Source organism: Canis lupus, chromosome 29, assembly GCF_048164855.1.
Source record: "Canis lupus baileyi chromosome 29, mCanLup2.hap1, whole genome shotgun sequence".
Lineage (NCBI taxonomy): Eukaryota > Metazoa > Chordata > Mammalia > Carnivora > Canidae > Canis > Canis lupus.
The window spans coordinates 39,284,395-39,309,546 of NC_132866.1; the positions used below are offsets into that span (position 1 = coordinate 39,284,395).

Genomic DNA, 25,152 nt, shown 5'->3' on the forward strand with positions numbered 1-25,152 from the left:
CAATGGTAGAATTGAGGAAATATGACTATCTGGCCCACCAAGTCTAAAACATACATTATCTGGCCCTTTTTAGAAAAAGTTTACCAAACTTGGCCTAGGTAGGCTATTAAATAATCCTCTAACTAGACTCTCTACCACTCATTGAATTCACTCTCCAAACTGCAGTCTGCGTGAAATGCTTTAAGAACACAAATTTGATCATTCATTCTCCTGCAAACATAAACCCAAATTCCTTATGGTAACTCCTATAACTTTTCCAACCTCCTATCTTGCCACTACCCTTTATATTCCAGTTATTCTGTTTTAATCTCTTCAAGCTCACATTACTTTAAATTTGGGCTTTCAGCATATAATATTACTTCCAATTGGGATACTCTACCTTTCTCTAGCTAACTTCAGGTCATATAAAGGTCATTTTCTCCAGGAAGCCATTCCTGACCTCCTGAACTGGAATTCGGTAGTTCTGCATTCCTCCATTGCTAATTTTACTGTTGGATTCCAATGCATTTTAACTGTCAGACCAGATCAAGAGCCGTATAAGGGCAGAGACAGGCTCTATGCTGTTAACTATGATACCCTTGCAGCAAACAGAGACTAGTATGTATGAGGTCTTCATAAAACCTTGATTCAAATTAATTTATCCTTTGTATCATGTTTTGAGAATTCAAAGAACTTTTCCTCAGAAATTTATCATAAATAAACATACCATTTTAGGCAATGAAGATAAACAATCATGTATAACCATGGCAGAATAAGTTGATACCAAATCTGAAAACCTAGAAACCTGCAGAGAAAAATTCCAAGCCCAACTATTTATACCATGTGTATTTTAGTATATTACTGGAGAAAACCTTGATCGTCAGAGCCTATCATTCTAGGCCATCTATAATGAAAACAACAAAAATAATGAAACTAAATTAAAGTATTCTCCTAATACCTGCTCTTCCCTCTCCTTTTCTTTGGTCTTACTTCTGTAGATTCTAGCAGAGGTAGCATCCTGGGTTGGAATAGCAGAGATCTGATGCAGTGGCATGCTCATCCCAGCCTCCTGTCTGGTTGTCTTCTTTACTGAAGAGACTCTCCAGTGGTAGAGTCATTTTGGGCCATGGACTTCAAGCTGAGAGAAAAAAGACAAGACATAACTGAGATAAAACACTTCAAATTTCCAACAGTGAGATTAGCATTTTATATTTATTAATATATTTATATTCTTATATTCATATTTGAATCAGTTACAATGACTGACATAAATACTTGATCTTCAAAAACAATAGAAGATAAATGTCTTATGGGGAAAATTTTAACACTTTTTCTTATGTAATAAGACAGAAACACCTGAAAGAGGCTGTGGATCAGCTACATGTATAATCAGATGTTAATTTTCCATTGGCTATTAGGTTTTAGTGTCATCCTTCATTTTAAGAATATTTCTGAAGTTAATTTTTTTCCTTGAAAAAAAGCACTCATTCTGATAAAAGTAGTAATCTTGCCTTAAAACTATTGCCCTTGAAACCACATAAATTTAAGGTATCTATGATCTCTGCTTAACGTTCTGAAAGTCTAGATACTCTAGACCAGTTGTTGGCAAACTTTTCCTATAAAGGGCCAGGGAGTAAATATTTTAGGAACTGTGGAGCATATATTTTTTAAATTACTCAATTCTGTTGTCCCGTGAAAGAAGGCACAATAAGTGTGTAAATTAACAAGAATCGTTATGTTCCAATAAAACTTTACTTACAAAAATAGATGGCTAGCTAGATTTGGCTCACAGCTTATAGTTTGCTAACCCTGTTCTTTTTTTTTAATAATAAATTTATTTTTTTATTGGTATTCAATTTGCCAACATACAGAATAACACCCAGTGCTCATCCCATCAAGTGCACCCCTCAGTGCCCGCTTCCAAGTCACCCCCATCTCCTGCCCCCCTCCCCTTCCACCACCCCTGTTCATTTCCAGAGTTAGGAGTCTTCCATGTTCTGTCTCCCTTTGATATTTCCTACCCATTTCTTCTCCCTTCCCCTCTATTCCTTTCACTATTATTTATATTCCCCAAATGAATGAGACCATATAATGTTTGTCCTTCTCCGATTGACTTATTTCACTCAGCATAATACCCTCCAGTTCCATCCACGTCGAAGCAAATGGTGGGTATTTGTGTTTCTAATGGCTGAGTAATATTCCATTGTATACATAGACCACATCTTCTTTATCCATTCATCTTTCGTTGGACACCGAGGCTCCTTCCACAGTTTGGCTATCGTGGCCATTGCTGCTATAAACATCGGGGTGCAGGTGTCCCGGCGTTTCATTGCATTTGTATCTTTGGGGTAAATCTCCAACAGTGCAATTGTTGGGTCGTAGGGCAGGTCTATTTTTAACTCTTTGAGGAACCTCCACACAGTTTTCCAGAGTGGCTGCACCAGTTCACATTCTGACCAACAGTGCAAGAGGGTTCCCCTTTTTCCACATCCTCTCCAACATTTGTTGTTTCCTGCCTTGTTAATTTTCCCCATTCTCACTGGTGTGAGGTGGTAGCTCATTGTGGTTTTCATTTGTATTTCCCTGATGGCAAGTGATGTGGAGCATTTTCTCATGTGCGTGTTGGCCATGTCTATGTCTTCCTCTGTGTTCATGTCTTTTGCCCATTTCATGACTGGATTGTTTGTTTCTTTGCTGTTGAGTTGAATAAGTTCTGTATAGGTCTTGGACGCTAGCCCTTTATGTGATATGTCATTTGCAAATATCTTCTCCCATTCTGTAGGTTGTCTTTTAGTTTTGTTGACTGTATCCTTTGCTGTGCAAAAGCTTCTTATCTTCATGAAGTCCCAAAAGTTCATTTTTGCTTTTGTTTCTTTTGCCATCATGGATGTATCTTGCAAGAAGTTGCTGTAGCCGAGTTCAAAAAGGGTGTTGCCTGTGTTCTCCTCTAGGATTTGATGGAATCTTGTCTCACATTAAGATCTTTCATCCATTTTGAGTTTATCCTTGCGTGTGGTGCAAGAGAGTGGTCTAGTTTCATTCTTCTGCATGTGGATGTCCAATTTTCCCAGCACCATTTATTGAAGAGACTGTCTTTTTTCCAGTGGATAGTCTTTCCTCCTTTATCGAATATTAGTTGACCATAAAGTTCAGGGTCCACTTCTGGGTTCTCTATTCTGTTCCATTGATCTATATGTCTGTTTTTGTGCCAGCACCACGCTGTCTTGATGACCACAGCTTTGTAGGACAACCTGAAATCTGACATTGTGATGCCCCCAGCTATGGTTTTCTTTTTTAAAATTCCGCTGGCTATTCGGGGTCTTTTCTGATTCCACACAAATCTTAAGATAATTTGTTCCAACTCTGAAGAAAGTCCATGGTATTTTGATAGGGATTGCATTAAATGCGCAAATTGCCCTGTGTAACATTGACATTTTCACAATATTAATTCTGCCAATCCATGAGCATGGAATATTTTTCCATCTCTTTGTGTCTTCCTCAATTTCTTTCAGAAGTGGTCTGTAGTTTTTAGGGTATAGATCCTTTACCTCCTTGGTTAGGTTTATTCCTAGGTATCTTATGCTTTTGGGTGCAATTGTAAATGGGATTGACTCCTTAATTTCTCTTTCTTCAGTCTCACTGTTAGTGTATAGAAATGCCACTGACATCCGGGAATTGATTTTGTATCCAGCCACACTGCCAAATTGCTGTATGAGTTCTAACAATCTTGGAGTGGAGTCTTTTGGGTTTTCTACGTAGAGTATCCTGTCATCGGCGAAGAGGGAGATTTTGACTTCTTCTTTGCCAATTTGAATGCCTTTAATGTCTTTTATGTTGTCTGATTGCTGAGGCTAGGACTTCTAGTACTATGTTGAATAGCAGTGGTGAGAGTGGACATCCCTGTCTTGCTCCTGATCTTGGGGGAAAGGCTCCCAATGCTTCCCCATTGAGGATGATATTTGCTGTGGGCTTTTCTTAGATCGCTTTTAAGATGTTGAGGAATGTTCCCTCTATCCCTACACTCTGAAGAGTTTTGATCAGAAATGGATGCTGTATTTTGTCAAATGCTTTCTCTGCATCTATTGAGAGGATCATATGTGCTAACCCTGTTCTAAGGAATTTTCCAGGGAAGATGAGGGTCATCATGGATATCCCGGGATCCTCCAAAGGTTGCCCCTAGGTAAAATAAGAGTTTCTAAATAAGCTATATTCTGTGATTCCAGGCATTCCTCCAAAGTACCTGGTAATTGAATTGTGTGTTCTCTATCCCCTCCACCCTGTCCCCACTGCAATCTATCAAACTGAATATATAAAACCAATTATATACACGAATTATCCAGAAAGTTTAATATAATAATATTTGATGCTATTAGAACTTTAACAAAGAATGGGAGCAATAAACATGAATCTCTAAATTGGGGATTTTCACTTATTAACCATGTACTGGAGGGTGGAACAAGCTAGGAGCGTAAACAACAGGGCCTGGAAACTCTGAGGTCATATTTGATGAGTAGCTATTTATTCCGCCCAGCCCTAAGGTCCTCTCTAAAGGGCAACCAGCTATTCCACCTCTCCCCAAACTCTGCTCTGAACCAAAAGTAGGTGTTTGTGTGGCTGGTCTCATTTCTGACTGTGTTACTAACCAAACCAACGAGCAACAGAACTCACAAAATTAATTTCTTTCACCAGATTCTCTGATCAAGAAGCAACAAGAATGAATAAGAAACTGGAAGGGATCAACACTATGAGAAAATGAACTAAAAGAATATTGTTTTTAAATGTCTACTGTTAAATAAATAATAAATAAAAATAAAAGTCTACTGTTATAATAGGTGGGTGATCATTGATAACCAATAAAAGAGGAAAATATAGTTGATATAATGTCTAGATATTATAATCACTAATTAATTAAGTATGAGTGTCTACATACTATACATTACCTACTCTATCTTAAGCCTTTGATGAGGCTGACACGGATGGAGCACTATGTCCAACAAATGGCCTGAATATTTATGTTCACATTACACAAGACAAGAGGCACTTACTGCTTAGTTGTCTTATACCATCTGGAAGATCACAAAAGTCACTTGTGAGCAGTTTTTTTCATCACTCATGCCTCAAAGTCCTTTGTTAGAAATGACAAAGTCCATGTGGATTACTTATTCAAACTAATCATGTCCAAAGCCCCTACCACATATTATACCAATAGCTGCTTTTGGTGATTCTAGTATAATAATCATTATCACATCATTGGTACATGATCATGACAAGCCTGAAGAGGACTATTTACGCCAGAGAAACACAAACGTAAGAAAGGGTTTTAAATATTGTGTGGAATTTTGAAGGACCTCCCCTTCTTACAGCCGTTTAAGTTACTCTTCTGATATGAACCCCTATCTCCAGATTTGAAAGTCTGCCTGAAGCAAACCCTCCTCTATGCCATATTTAGGATAAAAATGATAATCTTAAAAAACAAACTGCAAAATATACCATGCTACTTTTCATGTGAATAGCATAAAGCAGGTATTACTCATACTATTTTCTTTGCGTGATTTCCAAATACCTATTTTATATCAATTTACAATAAAGAGCAACAATTAAACCTCCGCACTATGCCTGACAACCCAGGCATGAGGACTTCAATTCCACTACTGCTAAAAATACAGCACACCTAATATGAAAATCCATATCTAGAAATGGACAAACTGGGTGTTTAAGAGTATGGAAGCAGAGACACCTGGCTGGCTCATTCAGTGGAGTATGCAACTCTTGGTCTCACTGTCATGAGTTCGAGCCCCACATTGCATGCAGATCTTAGTTTAAAAAATAAAATATTAAAAAAACAACAAAAAAGGAACTATGGAAATGGTAATGCCACGTCAATTGATCGAAAGAGTTACTATTGTGAAGATGGTAAATCTCCCAAAATTGATATACACATAAAGCAATCCCTATCAAAAACCCAGCTGACTTCTAGGCAGAAATTAGACAAGCTGATCCTAGAATTCATATGGAAATTCAAGGGGCCTGTGATATCAAAATGATCTTGAAAAAGAACAAAGCTGGAGAACTCCAACTTCACGATTTCAAAACTTGCTAAAAAGGAATAGTAATCAAGACAGTGTGCAATTGAAATAAGGACAGATACACAGATTAACAGAATAGAATTGAGTCCAGAAATAAACCCATGTATCTATGGTCAATTGGTTTTTCAACAAGGGTTCCAAGACTATTCAAAGGAAAAAGAAAAGCCTTTTCAACATGCCAAAGAATAAATTTAGACCCTTACCTCACACAAGTAAAAAATAAACTAAAAATAACCAAAATAAAACATTTGTACTACAACAGATACCATCAAGAAAGTGAAAAGACAACCATAGAACACAATAAATCTTTTTGCAAAGCATACAATAAGAGATTTGTGTGTTGAATATATAAAGGGCTGTCACAACTCAGTAATAAAGAGACAACCCAATGAAAAATAAGTTGTTCAAGAGACTCTTAATTATACAGATTACTAGAGGAGAAGGAGGTATGAGAATGGGTCAAATAGGTGACAGGGATTAAGGAGTGCACTTGTGGAGATGAGCAGGGTGATACAAGGAAGTGTTGAATCACTATACTGTACACCTGAAACTAATATAACAGTTTGTTGACTATACTGAAATTAAAACAAAAAGTTTTTATTTTTTAAAAAGGAAAAATGAGTTGTTCAACCTGACTAGTTAAGAGGAGAATGCAAACTAAAACCATAAGATATACTTTAATCACTGCTATACTTAAACATAGGTAAGTGTTGGCAAGGATGTGGAGAAACTGAAACCTTCATACAACGCTGGTGGAACTATACGTAGCTGCTTTGGAAAACAGTCTGGATCTTCCTTAAAATGTGGGAATAACACAAATGTCCATAAATTAGTGAATGGATAAATAAAATGCGTTATCTATATAATGAAATATATAGTTGCTACAACATGGATGAAACCCGAAAGCATGATACAAAGTAAAAGGACCAAATATTGTATGATTACATTTGTATAAAATGTCTAGAGTAGGCAAACTATAGAAGCAGAAAGTGGATTACTGGTTACCAAGGACTGAGATAGTGATCGGGGATGGGGGCTGACGGCTAGAAGGGTTTCTTTTTAGAGAAATAAATGTGTTCTAAAATTTATTACAGTCATGCTGCATAACACTTAAGCATACTGAAAGCCATAGAATTATATACTTTAAATGAGTAGATTGTAATTAATGTGAATTATTTCTCAAAAAAGCTTCTTTTAAAAAGAATATACATATAATTATTATGTATTAAGATAGATAAAAACTGTTTTTCCTTTGTGCTTGTCCTATGTAATTTATCCAAATGACATGGGGACAGTCACTGTTATCCTACTACTCTTCTGGTTTTGAGAAAGATAACAGGAAGAGTACAAAATCAGCAATCAGAAATCGAAGTGAAGCCTTGACTTTAGAATACTGTGTGATGTTGGACAAATTGTGGAATTTCAAAGGCTCTGTTTCTTCACCCACAAAACAGAAGGGTAATAATCTCTACTCTACTCACAGGGTTATTGTGAAGACCAAAGAAGATTGTGTCCATGTGCACAAATGTCAGGGTTCTTAACATCAGCACATTTTCCAGCCTGCTTTTTCAGGCATCTGCAATGAATCCTCTCACTGCCTTACAAAGGGCAATTTGTTTGCATTGTCTTTCCAATACTATTTTCTGTCTTCCTACACCTCATTCTGTAGATTTACACAACTGAGAACTTCAAATCCTTCCAACACTTATTTAGGACCTCTAGTAGCATGACTCTGAGGGGAAGCAAGGTTGACAATGCTATCCCTACAAGGAAAGAGGTAGGAAGGCCTGATCCTAAAGATGATCAGTGTGGCACAAGAGTCAAGCTGTTCCAAGTGCTTTCCAAATGGTCCAGATAAATGAAGGGTTCTCTCCATTCCAACAATGGTGCTTGGGACAAATATAGACAACAAAGAGGCAGCCAGGAGAAGACAAATATGCCAGTCACAACTTCCTTGAGGGATGGTCACCACAGGTCTGCATGCCTCCCTGCACCCCTGCTAATAGGGTGCCAGGCTCCAGCAGCACCCTGCTCCTCTCCATTATGCAGTGTTGAATCATAACATCCTAAATGGCACTCAGAATAAACAACTTTAAGTTAAGCCTGTTTTTATCAGAAGCACATTTCATATAAAAAAATGAGAAGCTTGTGTACAGCAGCTAGCAGATTCAAAAAGAAAAAAAAAAGCAGTAAGAAGAGAGAGGAGACCAGCTGTAATACAGAGCACTGAATGATCAAAGCCACACTTAAAGAAGTGAATGTGATGTAGGAAGGAGAGAGACCATTTGAAAAGGAGGATTGACATCTAGTGAGAGGACTAAATCATACTCTGGTTTCTGGCTGTGCATTCAAAAGACTGGGATGCACAGAGGAGTGGGGGATAAAGGGAAGCTCACCAGGGACACTGAGCTTGACATGCTTGTGGGAAACCCAAGATATAGACATGGTGTGCACTGGGAATCATGCACACACAACACCTGAACACACAAGAACAGAATCCATTTTCCAAGGAAAACCCGCAGAATCAGTAGTTTACATCATTAGGTGCTATAAACAAATGATAAAACCCAACATCAATACAGAATTTTTAAACAGCAATGAAGAATCCCTAACTTTAAAAAACATGTATCTCAATAAAAATTTAACTTCACACTCACACAGCAAAACTCCTAGAGGCATACTAATTAAACCAAGAAGCAAAATAAGCACATTACCACTTCTATTGTTTAATATACAGCTAGATTTTTTTTTCTGCTAATGGGATAAGACTTAAAAAGAGAACTTTATAAGGGCACCTGGGTGGCTCAGTAGGTTAAGTGTCTGACTCTTGATCTCAGCTCAGGTCTTGGTCTCAGAGTCATGAGTTCAAGTCCTGAGCTGGGCTCCACACTGGGCATGGAGCCTACTTAAAAGAGAGAGAGAAGTTTATAATGCAATGAAAGAGCTAAAGTCCAAAGGAATTTTCTAAGAACTACTAGAATCAGTTAAAAATATAAACATTTGTATAAAATCAGTAATGTATTCTAGTATAAGAAAAAAGTATATAAATACATAATGTTACCAACATTCCTTTACATAAACATAACAAAAATCATGACATAGAGATGGATGATATAAAAGTTATTTAAGAACTTTTAATGATTCAATGATTCAGTAATTTTGGAGTATATTTGAAAACTTGAAAGCAATAATAGTTTGTTATAACAATAATTTGTGTTCTTCCCCGATAAAGTATATATATATAAGGTAATTCCAAGGTCTAAGCAAGATTTTTCTATTTTACAAAATGATTCTAAAATTCTGCATAAGAATTAATCAGATGATCAAATAAAAATGATGAGAAAGAATAGAAAGATGAATCCTCTTGAAATACAGACAAAACAAAGTAATAATAATTATTTAAACAGCAAGATACAGAAAACTGAAAAGAATTTAATACAAATAACTTTTCAAAAATATTAAAATCCCCACATAAAATGGACGTAAACAGCACTTTACTAATGAGGACATTGCTCATTTAATATTTCAATAATCAGGGAAAAACAACAGCTCAGAGAATGATATTTTCCCTTCATAAACTTCTACCAAAAAATATGATGAAACCTAACATTGGCCTATGTTCTTATGATCCTCCGTAGTATCACAAACTCAGAATACCTATCAGGAAAAATGCTGAGCAACAGAGCTAGGAAGAGCTTATCTCTGAGAAGCTTAGCCTGAGAAAATACAAAAAAAAATCTACAAGTCCCAAGATTTTCACAATAACATTATTTACAACAAAGAAAAACACACAGTTCCCTTAATTTTCCCAAACTGGGGGAAAGCTAAGTAAATTGCAGTGCTGATACAATCAAAGGAATATTATGTAATCAAAGAAATACTATTAGAAGCAAGAAAAACATGGATTTGATAAAAAGCAGATGATAGGGACACCCGGGTGGCTTCAGCAATTGAGCGTGTGCCTTAGGCTCGGGGAGTGATCCTGGGATCCAGGATCAAGACCCACATTGGGCTCCCTGCAGGGAGCCTGTTTCTCCCTCTGCCTGGGTCTCTGCCTCTCTGTGTATCTCTCATGAATAAATAAATAAATCTTTAAAAAAAAGAGTATATAAATTATATATACATTATAATTACAAATACATTGGTACATACACAAGCTAAAACCCTAGGAGGGAAACTCATTAAAAACACTAAAAGCAGTGGGGAGCTTGAGTGGCACATTGTAAGCGTCTGACTCATGGTGATCTCAGGGTCTTGAGATCAAGCCCCACATTGGGCTCCACACTCAGCATAGAGTCTGCTTCAGTTTGTCTCTCCCTCTGCCTCTGCCCCTTCACCCTACCCCTGTGCATTCACATTCTCTCTAAAATAAATAAATCTTTTTTAAAAACGCTAACAGCAATTTAATGATGTAGCAATATGACTTTTCATTTCTCTATTTTTTAAACCCTTAGTGATGATCTATTACTTTTATAGTTTAAATATTTAAACAGCTAAAATTAAAAGCTCAAGTGATTCCACATAGGTTGGCAATAGTCAGAATTTTGGATATCAATGAACATATACAACCATGAAAGGCAGTACATTTCTGAAGGCCTCAAAGAATTCAAGCCTCATCTTCCTACATGAATAAAGTAGAAGATGCATTCTCAGGACACAGCTGTCTTCAAGCATTATAGTGCTTGTATTATGTTCTTTCTCAATTTTCTCAGCATCTCCTTTAATATTTTTGCACAGTGCTCTCCCTTTAAAAACAGCATAGTGCATCATGGTAACAGTTTACCTTTTTTACAATGTTTTATTATGTCTGATTTTCATTCTAAAGTTACTGACTTTGGAGACTGCATCATTCCATATCCTACACATTGTAAGACTCATTAATATTTTCATGTCATACTATTTCTAGTTTGTATATTTCTCACAAAATGGAATGGCTATTACACACCAGCAGAAATGGAGACTCAGAACATGAACATGTAGCAAAGAGGAGTCTCGTATTCGAATATGGCAGACTGGGTAGGTCACTACTCATCCACTGTCAATAAATCTGAGCATCTGCCCAGCACTTGGAAAGCACTGTCTTTGTTTTTTTTTTTTTTAGTATATGTTTATCCCTGTTACTGTGGCAGAAACCATCATCCTTACAGAACACAGAAAAGAACAATAAACATGGACTATTAATATTTTTTCCTTTTAATCATGGCTGTATCTTGTTCCAAAAAAAATGGATGCCTTCTTTCCACCAGGAGAATTGACTTCTCTCTTAGCAAGAGATATCTGTGTATGAAGGAAGCCGACATGCCCAGAGTTTGACCACGAGATTAGGTGCTTTTATTGTTCAAACGGTATTTACTATTAAAAAAAAAAAGTTCCTCAATTTCCTGCCACTAATTGCAAAAACTTGCTTACTGTCCCCAACCCTTTCATGAATTATGTAAATTATATCCTGTAGCTCAAAGGAAAAGGACACCCCAATGCTGGGAAGGTACCTGGGCTCTCTGCCTTCCTCTTCATATGCCTCACTTACCAACCATCCATCTACCTGATTCTTTCATCCTCTCTTTGCAAAGGCTCCTTCGCATCAACTAAGTAAGAGCTTTCCAAGGAAAATACAAAGAGTAAGTAGTTTATATCAGTAGATGCTACTTAAGATTTATTAAATTCCACATCAATTAAGAATTTTAAAATACTTTGTGGATCTCTGATTTTTAAAAACAAAAGGAAAATGCTTCCAATTTGTCTATCCTCTTTCCCTCTATGAGAAAACTTTCTATGTACAATGTTCTTCTCTTGCTTGCCTTTCACAACTCAATTCAATGCAATCCAACCTCTGTTCCCCCACTTCACAGAAAATGTTCTTGGCCTTTCTTATTTACTAATCAAACTTGGGAGAAGAGCTCCAAATGAAAGTAACCAAAAGAAGACACACAAAACAACAACTAAGAGAGATAAAAAACATTTTCTTAAGTTTTTTTTAAGTTCTTTTATTTATTCATGAGAGACAGAGAGAGAGAGAGGCAGAGACACAGGCAGAGGGAAAAGCAGGCTCCCTATAGAGCCAAATATGGGAGTTGATCCCAGGACCCTGCACACACACAGAGAGAGAGGTAGAGACACAGGCAGAGGAAGAAGCAGGCTCCCTGAAGGGAGCCCGATGTGGGACTTGATCCTGGAACTCCAGGATCTCGCCCTGGGCCAAAGGCAGGCGCTCAACCGCTGAGCCATCCAGGTGTCCCAATTTTCTCAAGTTTTGAAAACTCTTTTAAATAAGTCAGTCAATGTCCTCTTAGATATACAGATGATATACCATTCATAAAGCTAAAATGTGATAATATGAAAAAGAAAAAAGTACTTGAGAATTTTTTTAATAATAAATTTATTTTTATTGGTGTTCAATTTGCCAACATACAGAATAACACCCAGTGCTCATCCCGTCAAGTGCCCCCCTCAGTGTCCGTCACCCATTCACCCCCACCCCCCACCCTCCTCCTCCCCTTCCACCACCCCTAGTTCGTTTCCCAGAGTTAGGAGTCTTTATGTTCTGTCTCCCTTTCTGATATTTCCCACTCATTTCTTCTCCCTTCCCTTCTATTCCCTTTCACTATTATTTATATTCCCCAAATCAATGAGAACATATAATGTTTGTCCTTCTCCGATTGACGTATTTAACTCAGCATAATACCCTCTAGTTCCATCCACGTTGAAGCAAATGGTGGGTATTTGTCATTTCTAATGGCTGAGTACTTGAGAATTAAAAATTATAAGCAAAATTAGAAATTCAACAGAAGGGTTAGAAAATAAAAGTCACAGAACTTGCTCAAAAAAGTACAAAAGTATGCAACAGGGAATAAGAGGGAGAAGACAGAAGATCTGAGGATATAAGGTAATATATGCAGATCAGTTTAGAAATTCCAACATCTGACCCAAAAGGAGTTCCAGAACGAAGGGGCAGAGAAAACAGGGAAGGAAATAATCAGAGAAATAATACAAGAATTCTCCAAATCTGAAAGATGCAAGTCCCCAGATTGAAACAGCCTGGTATGAACCTGGCATAATGAACTGAATTAAAAAAAAATTTTTAAAGGTCCACATGAACACATATTATCATAAAACCCTAGGACACCAAGGGCAAAGAAAAATCTGAAAAAGAAAATGTCCTCGGGAAGTGGGGGGAGTGAGGAACAGGGATTGGAGCTATTACATACCAAAGAAATAAATACATCAAAATGGAATAAGGCTTCTTCTCAGTAGCACCAGCACCAATGAAGCCAGATAACAGAGGCATAATGCCTTCAAATTTCTGAGGGAATATTTCCACACTGAATTTAATATCCAGCGAAACTATCAAATAAATGTGAAGAGAGAACATTAATAATATAAAGGAAGTTACTGCCTGTGTTCTATAATTTTCATGGTTGCAGGTTTCACATTTAGGTGTTTCATCCATTTTGAATTTATATTTGTGGATTGTATAAGAAAGTGGTTCAGTTTCATTCTTTTGCATGTTGCTGTCCAGTTGTATCAACATCACTTACTGAAGACACTGTCCTTTTCCTATTGGATATTCTTTTCTGCTTTGTCAAAGATTACCTGACCATACAATTGTGGGTTTGTTTTTGGATTTTCTATTCTGTTCCAAATATGTCTATTTTTGTACTACCATACTGTTTTGATTACCACAGCTTTGAAATATAACTTGAAGTCTGGAATTGTGATGCCTCCAGCTTTTCTTTTTCAAGATTGCTTTGGCCCTTTAGGGTCTCTTGTGGTTCCTAACAAATTTTAGGATTGTTTGTTCTAGCTCTGTGAAAAATGCTGGTAGCATTTTGATAAGAGATTGCATTAAATGTGTAGACTCCTTTGGATAGTACAGACATTTTAACAATATTTGTTCTTCTGATCTATGAGTACAGACTGTCTTTCCATTTCCTTGTGTCATCTTCAATTTCTTTAATCACATGTTTTATAGTTTTCAGAGTACAGGTCTTTCACCTCTTTGGTTAGATTTATTCCTAAGGTATTTTATTATTTTTGGTGCAACTATAAATGGGATTATTTTCTTTTTGTTGCTTCATTATTAGTGAATATAAATGCAACAAATTTCTGCACATTGATTTTTGTATCCTGCAACATTACTGAATTCATTTATCAGTTCTAATAGTTTTTTTTTTTTGGTGGAGTAGGTTAGGTTTTCTATATATAGTATCATGTCATCTGCAAATACTGAAAGTCTTACTTCTTCCTTACCAATTCAGATGCCTTTTCTTTATTTTTGTTGTTTGACTGCTATAGCTAGGACTTCCAGTACTATGTTGAATAAGGGTGGTAAGAGTGGGGACACCTGGGTGTCTCAGGAGTTGAGTGTCTGCCTTCAGCTCAGGGCTTGATCCCAGGGTGCAGGATCGAGTCCCACATAGGACTCCTTGCAGGGAGCCTGCTTCTCCCTCTTCATATTTCTCTGTCTCCCTCTCTCTGTGTTTCCCATGAATAAATACATAAAATCTTTCTTTAAAAAGTGGTAAGAGTGCACATCCTTGTCTTGTTCCCAACCTTACAGGAAAAGTTCTTAGTTTTTCCCACCCCCCACCCTCCTCCCCTTCCACAACCCCCAGCTCGGTTCCCAGAGTTAGGAGTCTTTATGTTTTGTCTCCCTTTCTGATATTTCCTACCCATTTCTTCTCCTTTCCCCTTTATTCCCTTTCACTATTTTTATATTCCCCAAATGAATGAGAACATACACTGTTTGTCCTTCTCCGATTGACTTACTTCACTCAGCATAATACCCTCCAGTTCCATCCATGTCGAAGCAAATGGTGGGTATTCGTCGTTTCTAATGGCTGAGTAATATTCCATCGTATACATAAACCACATCTTCTTTATCCATTCATCTTTCAATGGACACCGAAGCTCCTTCTACACTTTGGCCATCATGGACATTGCTGCTAGAAACATCGGGGTGCAGGTGTCCCAGCGTTTCATTGCATCTGTATCTTTGGGGTAAATCCCCAACAGTGCAATTGCTGGGTCATAGGGCAGCTCTATTTTTAACTGAGGAACCTCCACAGTTTTCCAGAGTGGCTGCACCAGTTCACATTCCCACCAACAGTGCAAGAGGGTTCCCTTTTCTCCGCATCCTCTCCAACATTTGTGGTTTCCTGCCTTGTTAATTTTCCCCATTCTCACTGGTGTGAGGTGGTATCTCATTGTGGTTTTCATTTCTATTTCCCTGATGGCCAGTGATGCAGAGCATTTTCTCATGTGCATGTTGGCCATGTCTATGTCTTCCTCTGTGAGATTTCTGTTCACGTCTTTTGCCCATTTCATGATTGGATTGTTTGTTTCTTTGCTGTTGAGTTGAATAATTTCTTTATAGATCTTGGACACTAGCCCTTTATCTGATATGTCATTTGCAAATATCTTCTCCCATTCTGTAGGTTGTCTTTTAGTTTTGTTGACTGTATCCTTTGCTGTGCAAAAGCTTCTTATCTTCATGAAGTCCCAATAGTTCATTTTTGCTTTTGTTTCTTTTGCCTTCGTGGATGTACCTTGCAAGAAGTTGCTGTGGCCAAGTTCAAAAAGGGTGTTGCCTGTGTTCTCCTCTAGGATTTGATGGAATCTTGTCTCACATTTAGATCTTTCATCCATTTTGAGTTTATCTTTGTGTATGGTGCAAGAGAGTGGTCTAGTTTCATTCTTCTGCATGTGGATGTCCAATTTTCCCAGCACCATTTATTGAAGAGACTGTCTTTCTTCCAGTGGATAGTCTTTCCTCCTTTATCGAATATTAGTTGACCATAAAGTTCAGGGTCCACTTCTGGGTTCTCTATTCTGTTCCATTGATCTATATGTTTGTTTTTGTGCCAGTATTGCTGGCTACATGTTTTCCTTTTATCGATTTTAACTCTTGTCTCTCTAGGCCAGTAGTTCTCAACCTTTTTAGTCTCAGGACACCTGTATATTCTTAATCATTATCGAGGACCCCAAAGATACTTTTTGTTTACATGGATTTTATCTACTGATACTTACCATGTTTAGAAATTTGAGAGATTTAAGAATAATTGTTTTATTTAAAGATAATAAACCTTTTGTGTGATAATGTTTTTATGAGGAAAAGAATCTTCCAAAAAATTAGAGTGGTATTCGACATTTTTGTAATCTTTTTTTGTAATTTTTTTTTTTAAACAGGAAGCTCCCACATCTGCCCCATGATGCAACGATGACCGCTTGCACAAGTATGTCACTGGTGGGGGAAGGGGAGCGCCTGCCTGGAATTCTCTGAGGTTGGAAATGCAAACACTAACTATTGAAAAACCTTGAAAGGGCAGCACAGCTCCCAGTAAAAATTAAAGTCCGACCCTGAGGAGTTGAAAGAACCAAGCCTCCCTGCTCCCAGTCCCAGAAGGAGAGGGAAAGGTCCACGTCCCAGTCCGTTAAGACAGCACCTGTCGGCGCAGCAGGTCTCGGCAGAAGGCGCTCCGGCTCCTGCTCGGGCTCCTCGGCGCCCCGCTGCGCACGGACGGCGTCGGCTCCCGGGGGCAGGGTCCCTCTTTAGGCCTCAGCAGCCCGGGGGGGCAGCTCCTCTCCCCCGGGGGCGGGCCTCGCCTCGGGTCTGCGCCCTCCGGCCGACGGTTGGGCCCGCGATTGGGCTCCGGTGGCGCCGCTCGGGGACCCCCAGAAGGCCACCACGGCCCGCACGAGCACGTTCGGCATGCTGTCCAGGGAAGGGAGGCCGGCGACGCCGCGACATCGGCGGTGCCATCGGGCGGCGGGCTGCAGTTCCGGAGGCCAGAGGCGCCCCTGCAGGACGCGCGCCAGGTTGGGGAAGAGGCCTCCGCTGTCTTGATGACCACAGCTTTGTAGGACAACCTGAAATCTGGCATTGTGAGGCCCCCAGATATGGCTTTCTATTTTAAAATTCCCCTGGCTATTCGGGGTCTTTTCTGATTCCACACAAATCTTAAAATAATTTGTTCTAACTCTCTGAAGAAAGTCCATGGTATTTTGATAGGGATTGCATTAAACGTGGAAATTGCCCTGGGTAACATTGACATTTTCACAATATTAATTCTGCCAATCCATGAGCATGGAATATTTTTCCATCTCTTTGTGTCTTCCTCAATTTCTTTCAGAAGTGTTCTATAGTTTTTAGGGTATAGATCCTTTACCTCCTTGGTTAGATTTATTCCTAGGTATCTTATGCTTTTGGGTGCAATTGTCAATGGGGTTGACTCCTTAATTTCTCTTTCTTCAGTCTCACTGTTAGTGTATAGAAATGCCACTGACTTCTGGGCATTGATTTTGTATCCTGCCATGCTACCAAATTGCTGTATGAGTTCTAGCAATCTTGGGGTGGAGGCTTTCGGGTTTTCTATGTAGAGTATCATGTCATCGGCGAAGAGGAAGAGTTTGACTTCTTCTTTGCCAACTTGAATGCCTTTAATGTCTTTTTGTTGTCTGATTGCTGAGGCTAGGACTTCCAGTACTATGTTGAATAGCAGTGATGAGAGTGGACATCCCTGTCTTGTTCCTGATCTTAGGGGAAAGACTCCCAGCGTTTCCCCATTGAGAATGATATTTGCTGTGGGCTTTTCATAGATGGCTCTTAAGATGTCGAGGAATGTTCCCTCTATCCCTACAATCTGAAGAGTTTTGATCAGGAATGGATGCTGTATTTTGTCAAATGCTTTCTCTGCATCTAATGAGAGGATCATATGGTTCTTGGTTTTTCTCTTGCTGATATGATAATCACATTGATTGTTTTATGAGTGTTGAACCAGCCTTGCATCCTGGGGATAAATCCTACTTGGTCATGGTGAATAATTTTCTTAATGTACTGTTGCATCCTATTGGCTAGTATCTTGTTGAGAATTTTTGCATCCATGTTCATCAGGGATATTGGTCTGTAATTCTCCTTTTTGGTGGGGTCTTTGTCTGGTTTTGGAATTAAAGTGATGCTGGCCTCATAGAACGAATTTGGAAGTACTCCATCTCTTTCTATCTTTCCAAACAGCTTTAGTAAAATAGGTATGGTTTCTTCTTTCAACGTTTGATAGAATTCCCCAGGGAAGCCATCTGGCCCTGGACTTTTGTGTCTTGGGAGGTTTTTGATGACTGCTTCAATTTCCTCCCTGGTTATTGGCCTGTTCAGGTTTTCTATTTCTTTCTGTTCCAGTTTTGGTAGTTTGTGGCTTTCCAGAAATGCGTCCATTTCTTCTAGATTGCCTAATTTATTGGCGTATAACTGTTCATAATATGTTTTTTAAATCGTTTGTATTTCCTTGGTGTTGGTAGTGCTCTCTCCTTTCTCATTCATGATTTTATTGAGTCTTCTCTCTCTTCTTTTTAATAAGGCTGGCTAATGGTTTATCTATCTTATTAATTCTTTCAAAGAACCAACTTTCAAAGATCAACTTTTGTTGATCTGTTCCACAGTTCTTCTGGTCTTGATTTCGTTGAATTCTGCTCGAATTTTTATTAACTCTCTTCTTCTGCTGGGTGTAGGATCTATTTGCTTTTTTTTTTTTTTCTGTAGCTCCTTTAGGTGTAAGGTTAGCTTTTGTATTTGAGTTCTTTCCAGTTTTTGGATGGATGCTTTTACTGCGATGTATTTCCCCCTTAGGACTACTTTTGCTGCATCCTAAAGATTTTGAACGGTTGTATCTTCATTCTCATTAGTTTCCATGAATCTTTTTTTTTAATTTTTTATTTATTTATGATAGTCACAGAGAGAGAGAGAGAGGCAGAGACATAGGCAGAGGGAGAAGCAGGCTCCATGCACCGGGAGCCTGATGTGGGATTCGATCCAGAGTCTCCAGGATCGCACCCTGGGCCAAAGGCAGGTGCCAACCCGCTGCGCCACCAAGGGATCCCTCCATGAATCTTTTTAATTCTTCCTTAATTTCCTGGTTGACCCTTTCATCTTTTAGGAGGATGGTCCTTAACCTCCATGTGTTTGAGGTCCTTCCAAACTTCTTGTTGTGATTTAGTTCTAATTTCAAGGCATTATGGTCTGAGAATATGCAGGGGCCGATCCCAATCTTTTGGTATCAGTTCAGACCTGATTTGTGACCCTGTATGTGGTCTATTCTGGAGAAAGTTCCATGTGCACTTGAGAAGAATGTGTATTCAGTTGAGTTTGGATGTAAAGTTCTGTAGATATCTGTGAAATCCATCTGGTCCAGTGTATCATTTAAAGCTCTCATTTCTTTGGAGATGTTGTGCTTAGAAGACCTATAGAGTGTAGAAAGCGCTAGATTGAAGTCACCAAGTATAAGTGTATTATTATCTAAGTATGTCTTAACTTTGGTTATTAATTGATTGATATATTTGGCAGCTCCCACATTCGGGGCATATATATTGAGGATTGTTAAGTCCTTTAAGTATGATATAGTGTCCCTCTTCATCTCTCACTACAGTCTTCGGGGTAAATTTTAGGTTATCTGATATAAGGATGTCTACCTCTGCTTTCTTTTGAGGACCATTTGAATGGTAAATGGTTCCCCAACCTTTTATTTCCAGGCTGTAGGTGTCCTTCTGTCTAAAATGAGTCTCTTGTAGACAGCAAATAGATGGGTCCTGCTTTTTTTATCCAGTCTGACACCCTGCGCCTTTTGATGGGGTCATTAAGCCCATTCCCGTTCAGAGTTACTATTGGAAGATATTAGTTTAGTGTCATTATGATACCTATTCAGTCCCTGTTTCTGTGGATTGTTCCATTGGACTTCTTCTTAAAGGGGAATTTTGAGAGTCCCCCTTAAAATTTCTTGCAGAGCTGGTTTGGAGGTCACATATTCTTTCAGTTCCTGCCTGTCTTCGAAGCTCTTTATCTCTCCTTCCATGCTGAATGAGAGCCTTGCTGGATAAAGTATTCTTCGTTGCATGTTTTTCTCATTTAGGATCTTGAATATATCCTGTCAGCCCTTTCTGGCCTGCCAGGTCTCTGTGGAGAGGTCTGCTGTTACCCTAATATTCCTCCCCATAAAAGTCAGGGATTTCTTGTCTCTTGCTGCTTTAAGGATCTCCTCTTTATCTTTGGAATTTGCAAGCATAACTATTAAATGTCGAGGTGCTGAACGATTTTTATTGATTTTAGGGGGGGGATCTCTCTATTTCCTGGATCTGAATGCCTGTTTCCCTTCCCAGATTAGGAGAGTTCTCAGCTATGATTTGTTCAAATACATATTCTGGCCCTCTGGCCCTTTCGGCACCCTCGGGAACCCCAGTTAAACGTAGGTTTTTCTTCCTCAGGCTGTCTCTTATTTCCCTTAATCTATCCTCATGATCTTTTATTTTTTTTTTAAGATTTTATTTATTTAGGGATCCCTGGGTGGCGCAGCGGTTTGGCGCCTGCCTTTGGCCCAGGGCGCGATCCTGGAGACCCGGGATCGAATCCCACATCGGGCTCCCGGTGCATGGAGCCTGCCTCTCCCTCTGCCTGTGTCTCTGCCCCTCTCTCTCTCTCTCTGTGTGACTATCAGAAATAAATAAAAATTTTAAAAAAATTTTATTTATTTATTCATGAGTTAGAGAGAGAGAGAGAGAGGGGCAGAGACACAGGCAGAGGGAGAGGCAGGCTCCATGCAGGGAGCCCGATGTGGGGTCGATCCTGCGTCTCCAGGATCACACCCCAGGCTGAAGGCAGGCGCTAAACTCACTGAGCCACCCAGGGATCCCATATTCTCATGATCTTTTAATTGTCTCTTTTTTCCTCAGTTTCCCTCTTTGCTATCAACTTGTCTTCTATGTCACTCACTCATTCTTCCACCTCGTTAACCCTCATCCTTAGGGATCTAGTTTGGATTGCATCTCATTCAATTGATTTTTAATTTCTGCCTGATTGGATCTAAATTCTGCAGTCATGAAGTCTCTTGAGTCCTTTATGCTTTTTTCTAGAGCCACCAGTAGCTTTATAATAGTGCTTCTGAATTGGCTTTCTGACACTGAATTGTAATCCAGATTTTGTAACTCTGTGGGAGAGAGGACTGTTTCCGATTCTTTCTTTTGAGGTGAGGTTTTCCTTCTAGTCATTTTGCTCAGTGCAGAGTGGCCAAAAACAAGTTGTATTGGGAAAAGGAGAAAAAGAAAGAAGAGAAAGAAGGAAAGAAAAAGAAAAAAGAGAAAAAGAGAAAAAAAGAAAAAAGAGAAGAAAAAGGGTAAAAAAGAAAAAGAAAAAAAGGGGGGAAGCAAACAGAAATCAAAAAGCAAAAACAAACAAAAAAAAAGGGGGGGAGGGGGGAGTATCCTCTGATTCTCTATACTGTAAGTCCCTTGACTTCCCTGAAACTTTCCAGTACTGCTTGGTCAATAATTTGTGCTTCCACTGTCCGTCTAGCTGGTCTTCTGGGGGAGGGGCCTGCTGTGCTGATTTTCAGGTATTAGCAATTGGGGGAGTTGCTCAGCGAAAGATATTTAAGCTGTTTATCCTGTGAGGCCACTGTGAGGCTCAGTGGGGGTTGTTTACCCCGTGAGGCCCCAGGAGGAACAACCGCAGTGGCGGGGCCAGCTCTGGAGCCCTGGAGTCAGCCCCCGCAGTAACTCCGGGGCTCTCGGTCTGCAGGGCCTGGAGACTCCAGGGCGGGGCCGCTGATCTGCTCAGCTGGGGCAGGAGCGTCCTCGCTGTCCTGGGCCCTCCCGGCCTCTGCCTGTCCCGGGGGAGGCCGGATCCTGGGCTGTGTCCCGGCGCCCTGTGCTCCGGGGCCTGCGCTGTTGGATTCGCGTTCCCGCCCCGCAGCCCCCTCCGCGGAGCCGCCCCCGAGCCCCCCCAGCTGCTCCGGGTCCCGCCGCCCGCGCTGCAGCCCTTAGGGAGCTCGGCGCACTCTCCCGGGGCGCAGGTGTCTGTTAGTGTCCCCGGGAGCCCGAGGGCATCCCCGCCCTCCTGGGTCCTGCTCCACCTCCCTGCGAGCCCCTTTCCGCCCGGGAAGGTTGGTGCAGCTCCTGCTTCTCCGGGACAGGGCTCTCCTGTCCTGGGGACACTCGCCCCGGCCTCAGCCCGGCTCCTCGCGGGGCCCCTCCCCCTTGGAGGCCTTTTGTGTCTTTATTTCTTTTTCCCCGTCTTCCTACCTTGATAGAAGCCGAACTCTTCTCACTGTAGCATTCCAGGTGTCTCTCTTTAAATCTCAGGCCAAATTCGTAGGTTTTCAGGATGATTTGATGGTTATCTAGGTAATTTGGTGGGGACAGGTGACTTGGGGACCCTACTCTTCTGCCATCTTGCCCTTCCTCCAGGTTGTCCAGTTTGTTGACATACAGTTTTTCATAATATTCTCTTGTATTTGCTTATATTTTTGTGGTGTTATTTACCCTCTTTCATTTGTGATTTTCAGTCTTTTTTTTTTTTTTTTTTTTGATGAGACTGGGTAGAGATTAATCAATTTTATTGATCTTTTCAAAGAACCAGCTCCTGGTTTCATTGATCTGTTCTATTGCTTTTTCTTTCTATTTCGTTTATTTCTTCTCTAATCTTCAGTATTTCTGGTTTGGGATTTGTTTGTTCTTTTTCTAGCTCTTTAGATGGAAGGATAGGCTATTCATTTGAGATTTTTCTTGTTTCCTGATGTAGGTCTTTGCTATAAACTTCTCTTTTAGAACTGTTTTTGCTGCATCCCAAAGGTTTTTGACTGTTGTGTTTTCATTTTCAGTTGTTTCCATGAACTTTTTGATTTGTTCTTTGACTTTGTGGTTGACCCATTCTCTAGCCCTTATGTTATCTGACTTGACACATTTATCCTTCCTCGTCTTCAAATACTCTCTTCTTTTGATTTACATGATACAATATTCTCATATTTTTTCCTCTTACTTCTCCTTCATGTTTGCAAATCTGTTTCCACTAACAGAATATTAAATGTTAGGATTCCCCAAAGCTCCATTTTACCCTCTCTGCTTCTCATTCTGTGTTCCCTTTTCCTGGGTTATCTAACCCATAACACTATGGCTGCAATGACTACCTTTTTGCATTTTACTCAAAAAAGAAAATAGTGACAAATTAGTTTTGGTCAAATTTTAGACTTCTGTGCTTTAAAAGACATCATTAAGAAAACTAAAGAGTGAAAAAATATTTGGCAATTATATATCGGATAAAAGATTTGTATCCAGAATATATAAAGAACTCCTACAGGGACGGACGCCTGGGTGGCTAAGCAGTTTAGCACCTGCCTTCAGCCCAGGGCATATGGAGCCTGTTTCTCCCTCTGCCTGTGTCTCTACCTCTCTCTCTATCTCTCATGAATAAATAAAATCATAAAAAAAGAACTCCTACAAATCAAGAAGACAAACAACCCAATTTAAAAATGGGCAAAAGCTTTTAAGAGACATTTCACCAAAGAATATATACAAGGACAGCCCGGGTGGCTCAGCGGTTTAGCGCCACCTTCAGTCCAGGGCCTGATCCCGGGGACCTGGGATCAAGTCCCACATCGGGCATGGAGCCTGCTTCTCCCTCTGCCTTGTCTCTGCCTCTCTCTCTCTCTCTCTCTCTCTGTGTGTGTGTGTCTCATGAATAAATAATAAAATCTTTTTTAAAAAGAATATATACAAATAACTAATAAGCTCATGAACTTATCTGCAAATTAAAATCACAATGAGATAACATTATATCCCCACTAGAATGGCTATAATAAAAAAGACAGTCACTATCAGCTGTAGGATGTGGAGAAACTGGAGCCCTCATGTATTATTGCCAGTGAAAATGTAAAGTGGTAGAGACACCTTGGATAATAGTTTGGCAGTTTCTTAAAAAGTTAAACATAAATTTATCATTTGACCCAGAAATTTCCACTCCTGGGAATCAATCCAAGAAAAATGAAAATTTAAGTCTACATAGAGACACATATATTTGAATTCCACAGCAGCATTATTCATAAGAGCCAAAACCTAGAAACATTCCAAATTTCCATAAACTGATAAAACGTGGCACAACCACATAATGGAATACTACTCAGTAATTAAAATGAACAAACTAATGATACATGCTACAACACAGATGAACCTCAAAAACATAAAAAGTAAAAAAAGTTAGACACAAAAGACTACAAATTTCATGACTATTTTTATGAAGTTTCTTGAATAGACAAATTCATGGGGACAAAGTATATCAGTGCTTGTCTAGTGTTGGGGTAGGGATAGGCATTAACTGCTAATGGTCACCAGAGAACTTTTGGGAGCAATGGAAAGGTCTCAAAATAGGTGCATAACTTCAAATTAATTAACTTTATGGAAGTGTACGCTGAAAATAAGTGAATTTTACAAAATCTAAATTATACTTCAAGATCCTTGTATAACACAGCCTACATAGCCTGGTGTGCTTTCACCACTATTTCAAGCCAATATCATCTTGTACTGCCCTCTCCCTCTCCAGTCCAGGAACAGTGGCCTTACTTACTTCAGGACTTCCCAGCTCCTTCCTACCACAGGAACTCTATATATGCTGTCCTGCAATGTTCTTCCTTCCCCTCATGATCTGACCATCCAGAGGAAATCTCACATGTACAGGTCTTTAGAGCATCAATGAAGAACTTTTATTTCATTAACAATGATCACAGTTGAAACTTTACAGCTACTGTATTCTTTAATTAATGACTTCCTCCCTTACTGGCTGTAATCTCCCCCAAAGACAGATAACCTATCTTACTTTGTTTACTTTTATATGTCTTCCTTCTACCCAAATGACTATCACATAAAATGCATTTAATAAATGTTGAGTAGATCAATTTCTCTCAGAGAGGAGCCAGAATTAGCTGGGAATTTCATTGGTAACTGAAACTAAAATCAACACTATTCACTATCTCAAATGCTGATCAAGTACCATAGCAGAAACTTAGAAAACAGTAACAATAACACATTATTTTTCATTCTTTTACAATACCAATTGGGAAGAAACAATTGATCTTTAAATAACTGCAACACATTAACACATCAGACTAAGTTCAAAGTTGTAATGAAATTCAAATATAGTGAAATGTGATCCAAATGTCTTTAAAAATAATTCTAGGGGCATCTGGCTGGCTTAGTTGATAGAGCATGCAACTCTTGATCTCAGGGACTAGAGGCCTTAAAAGGCCACAATTACAAATTGTTAGGAATTACTGATAAA

At 39.3% G+C, this 25,152-nt stretch overlaps 1 protein-coding gene across 10 annotated transcripts in view; it reads right to left on the reverse strand.

The window, feature by feature from the left end:
• Positions 1-25,152, reverse strand: part of MARCHF8 (membrane associated ring-CH-type finger 8) — a 158,004-nt gene that overhangs the window by 92,011 nt on the left and 40,841 nt on the right. For 6 of the 10 annotated variants that reach the window (XM_072806275.1, XM_072806276.1, XM_072806282.1 and 3 more), the window contains one exon: positions 938-1,117. In XM_072806275.1, coding sequence (XP_072662376.1) covers positions 938-1,039 — 102 coding nt within the window. In that variant the 5' untranslated portion in view covers positions 1,040-1,117. Of the gene's footprint in view, positions 1-937; positions 1,118-16,507; positions 16,668-25,152 lie in introns of those variants that run through there. The other 4 variants (XM_072806279.1, XM_072806278.1, XM_072806280.1 and 1 more) reach the window with 3 other exon arrangements.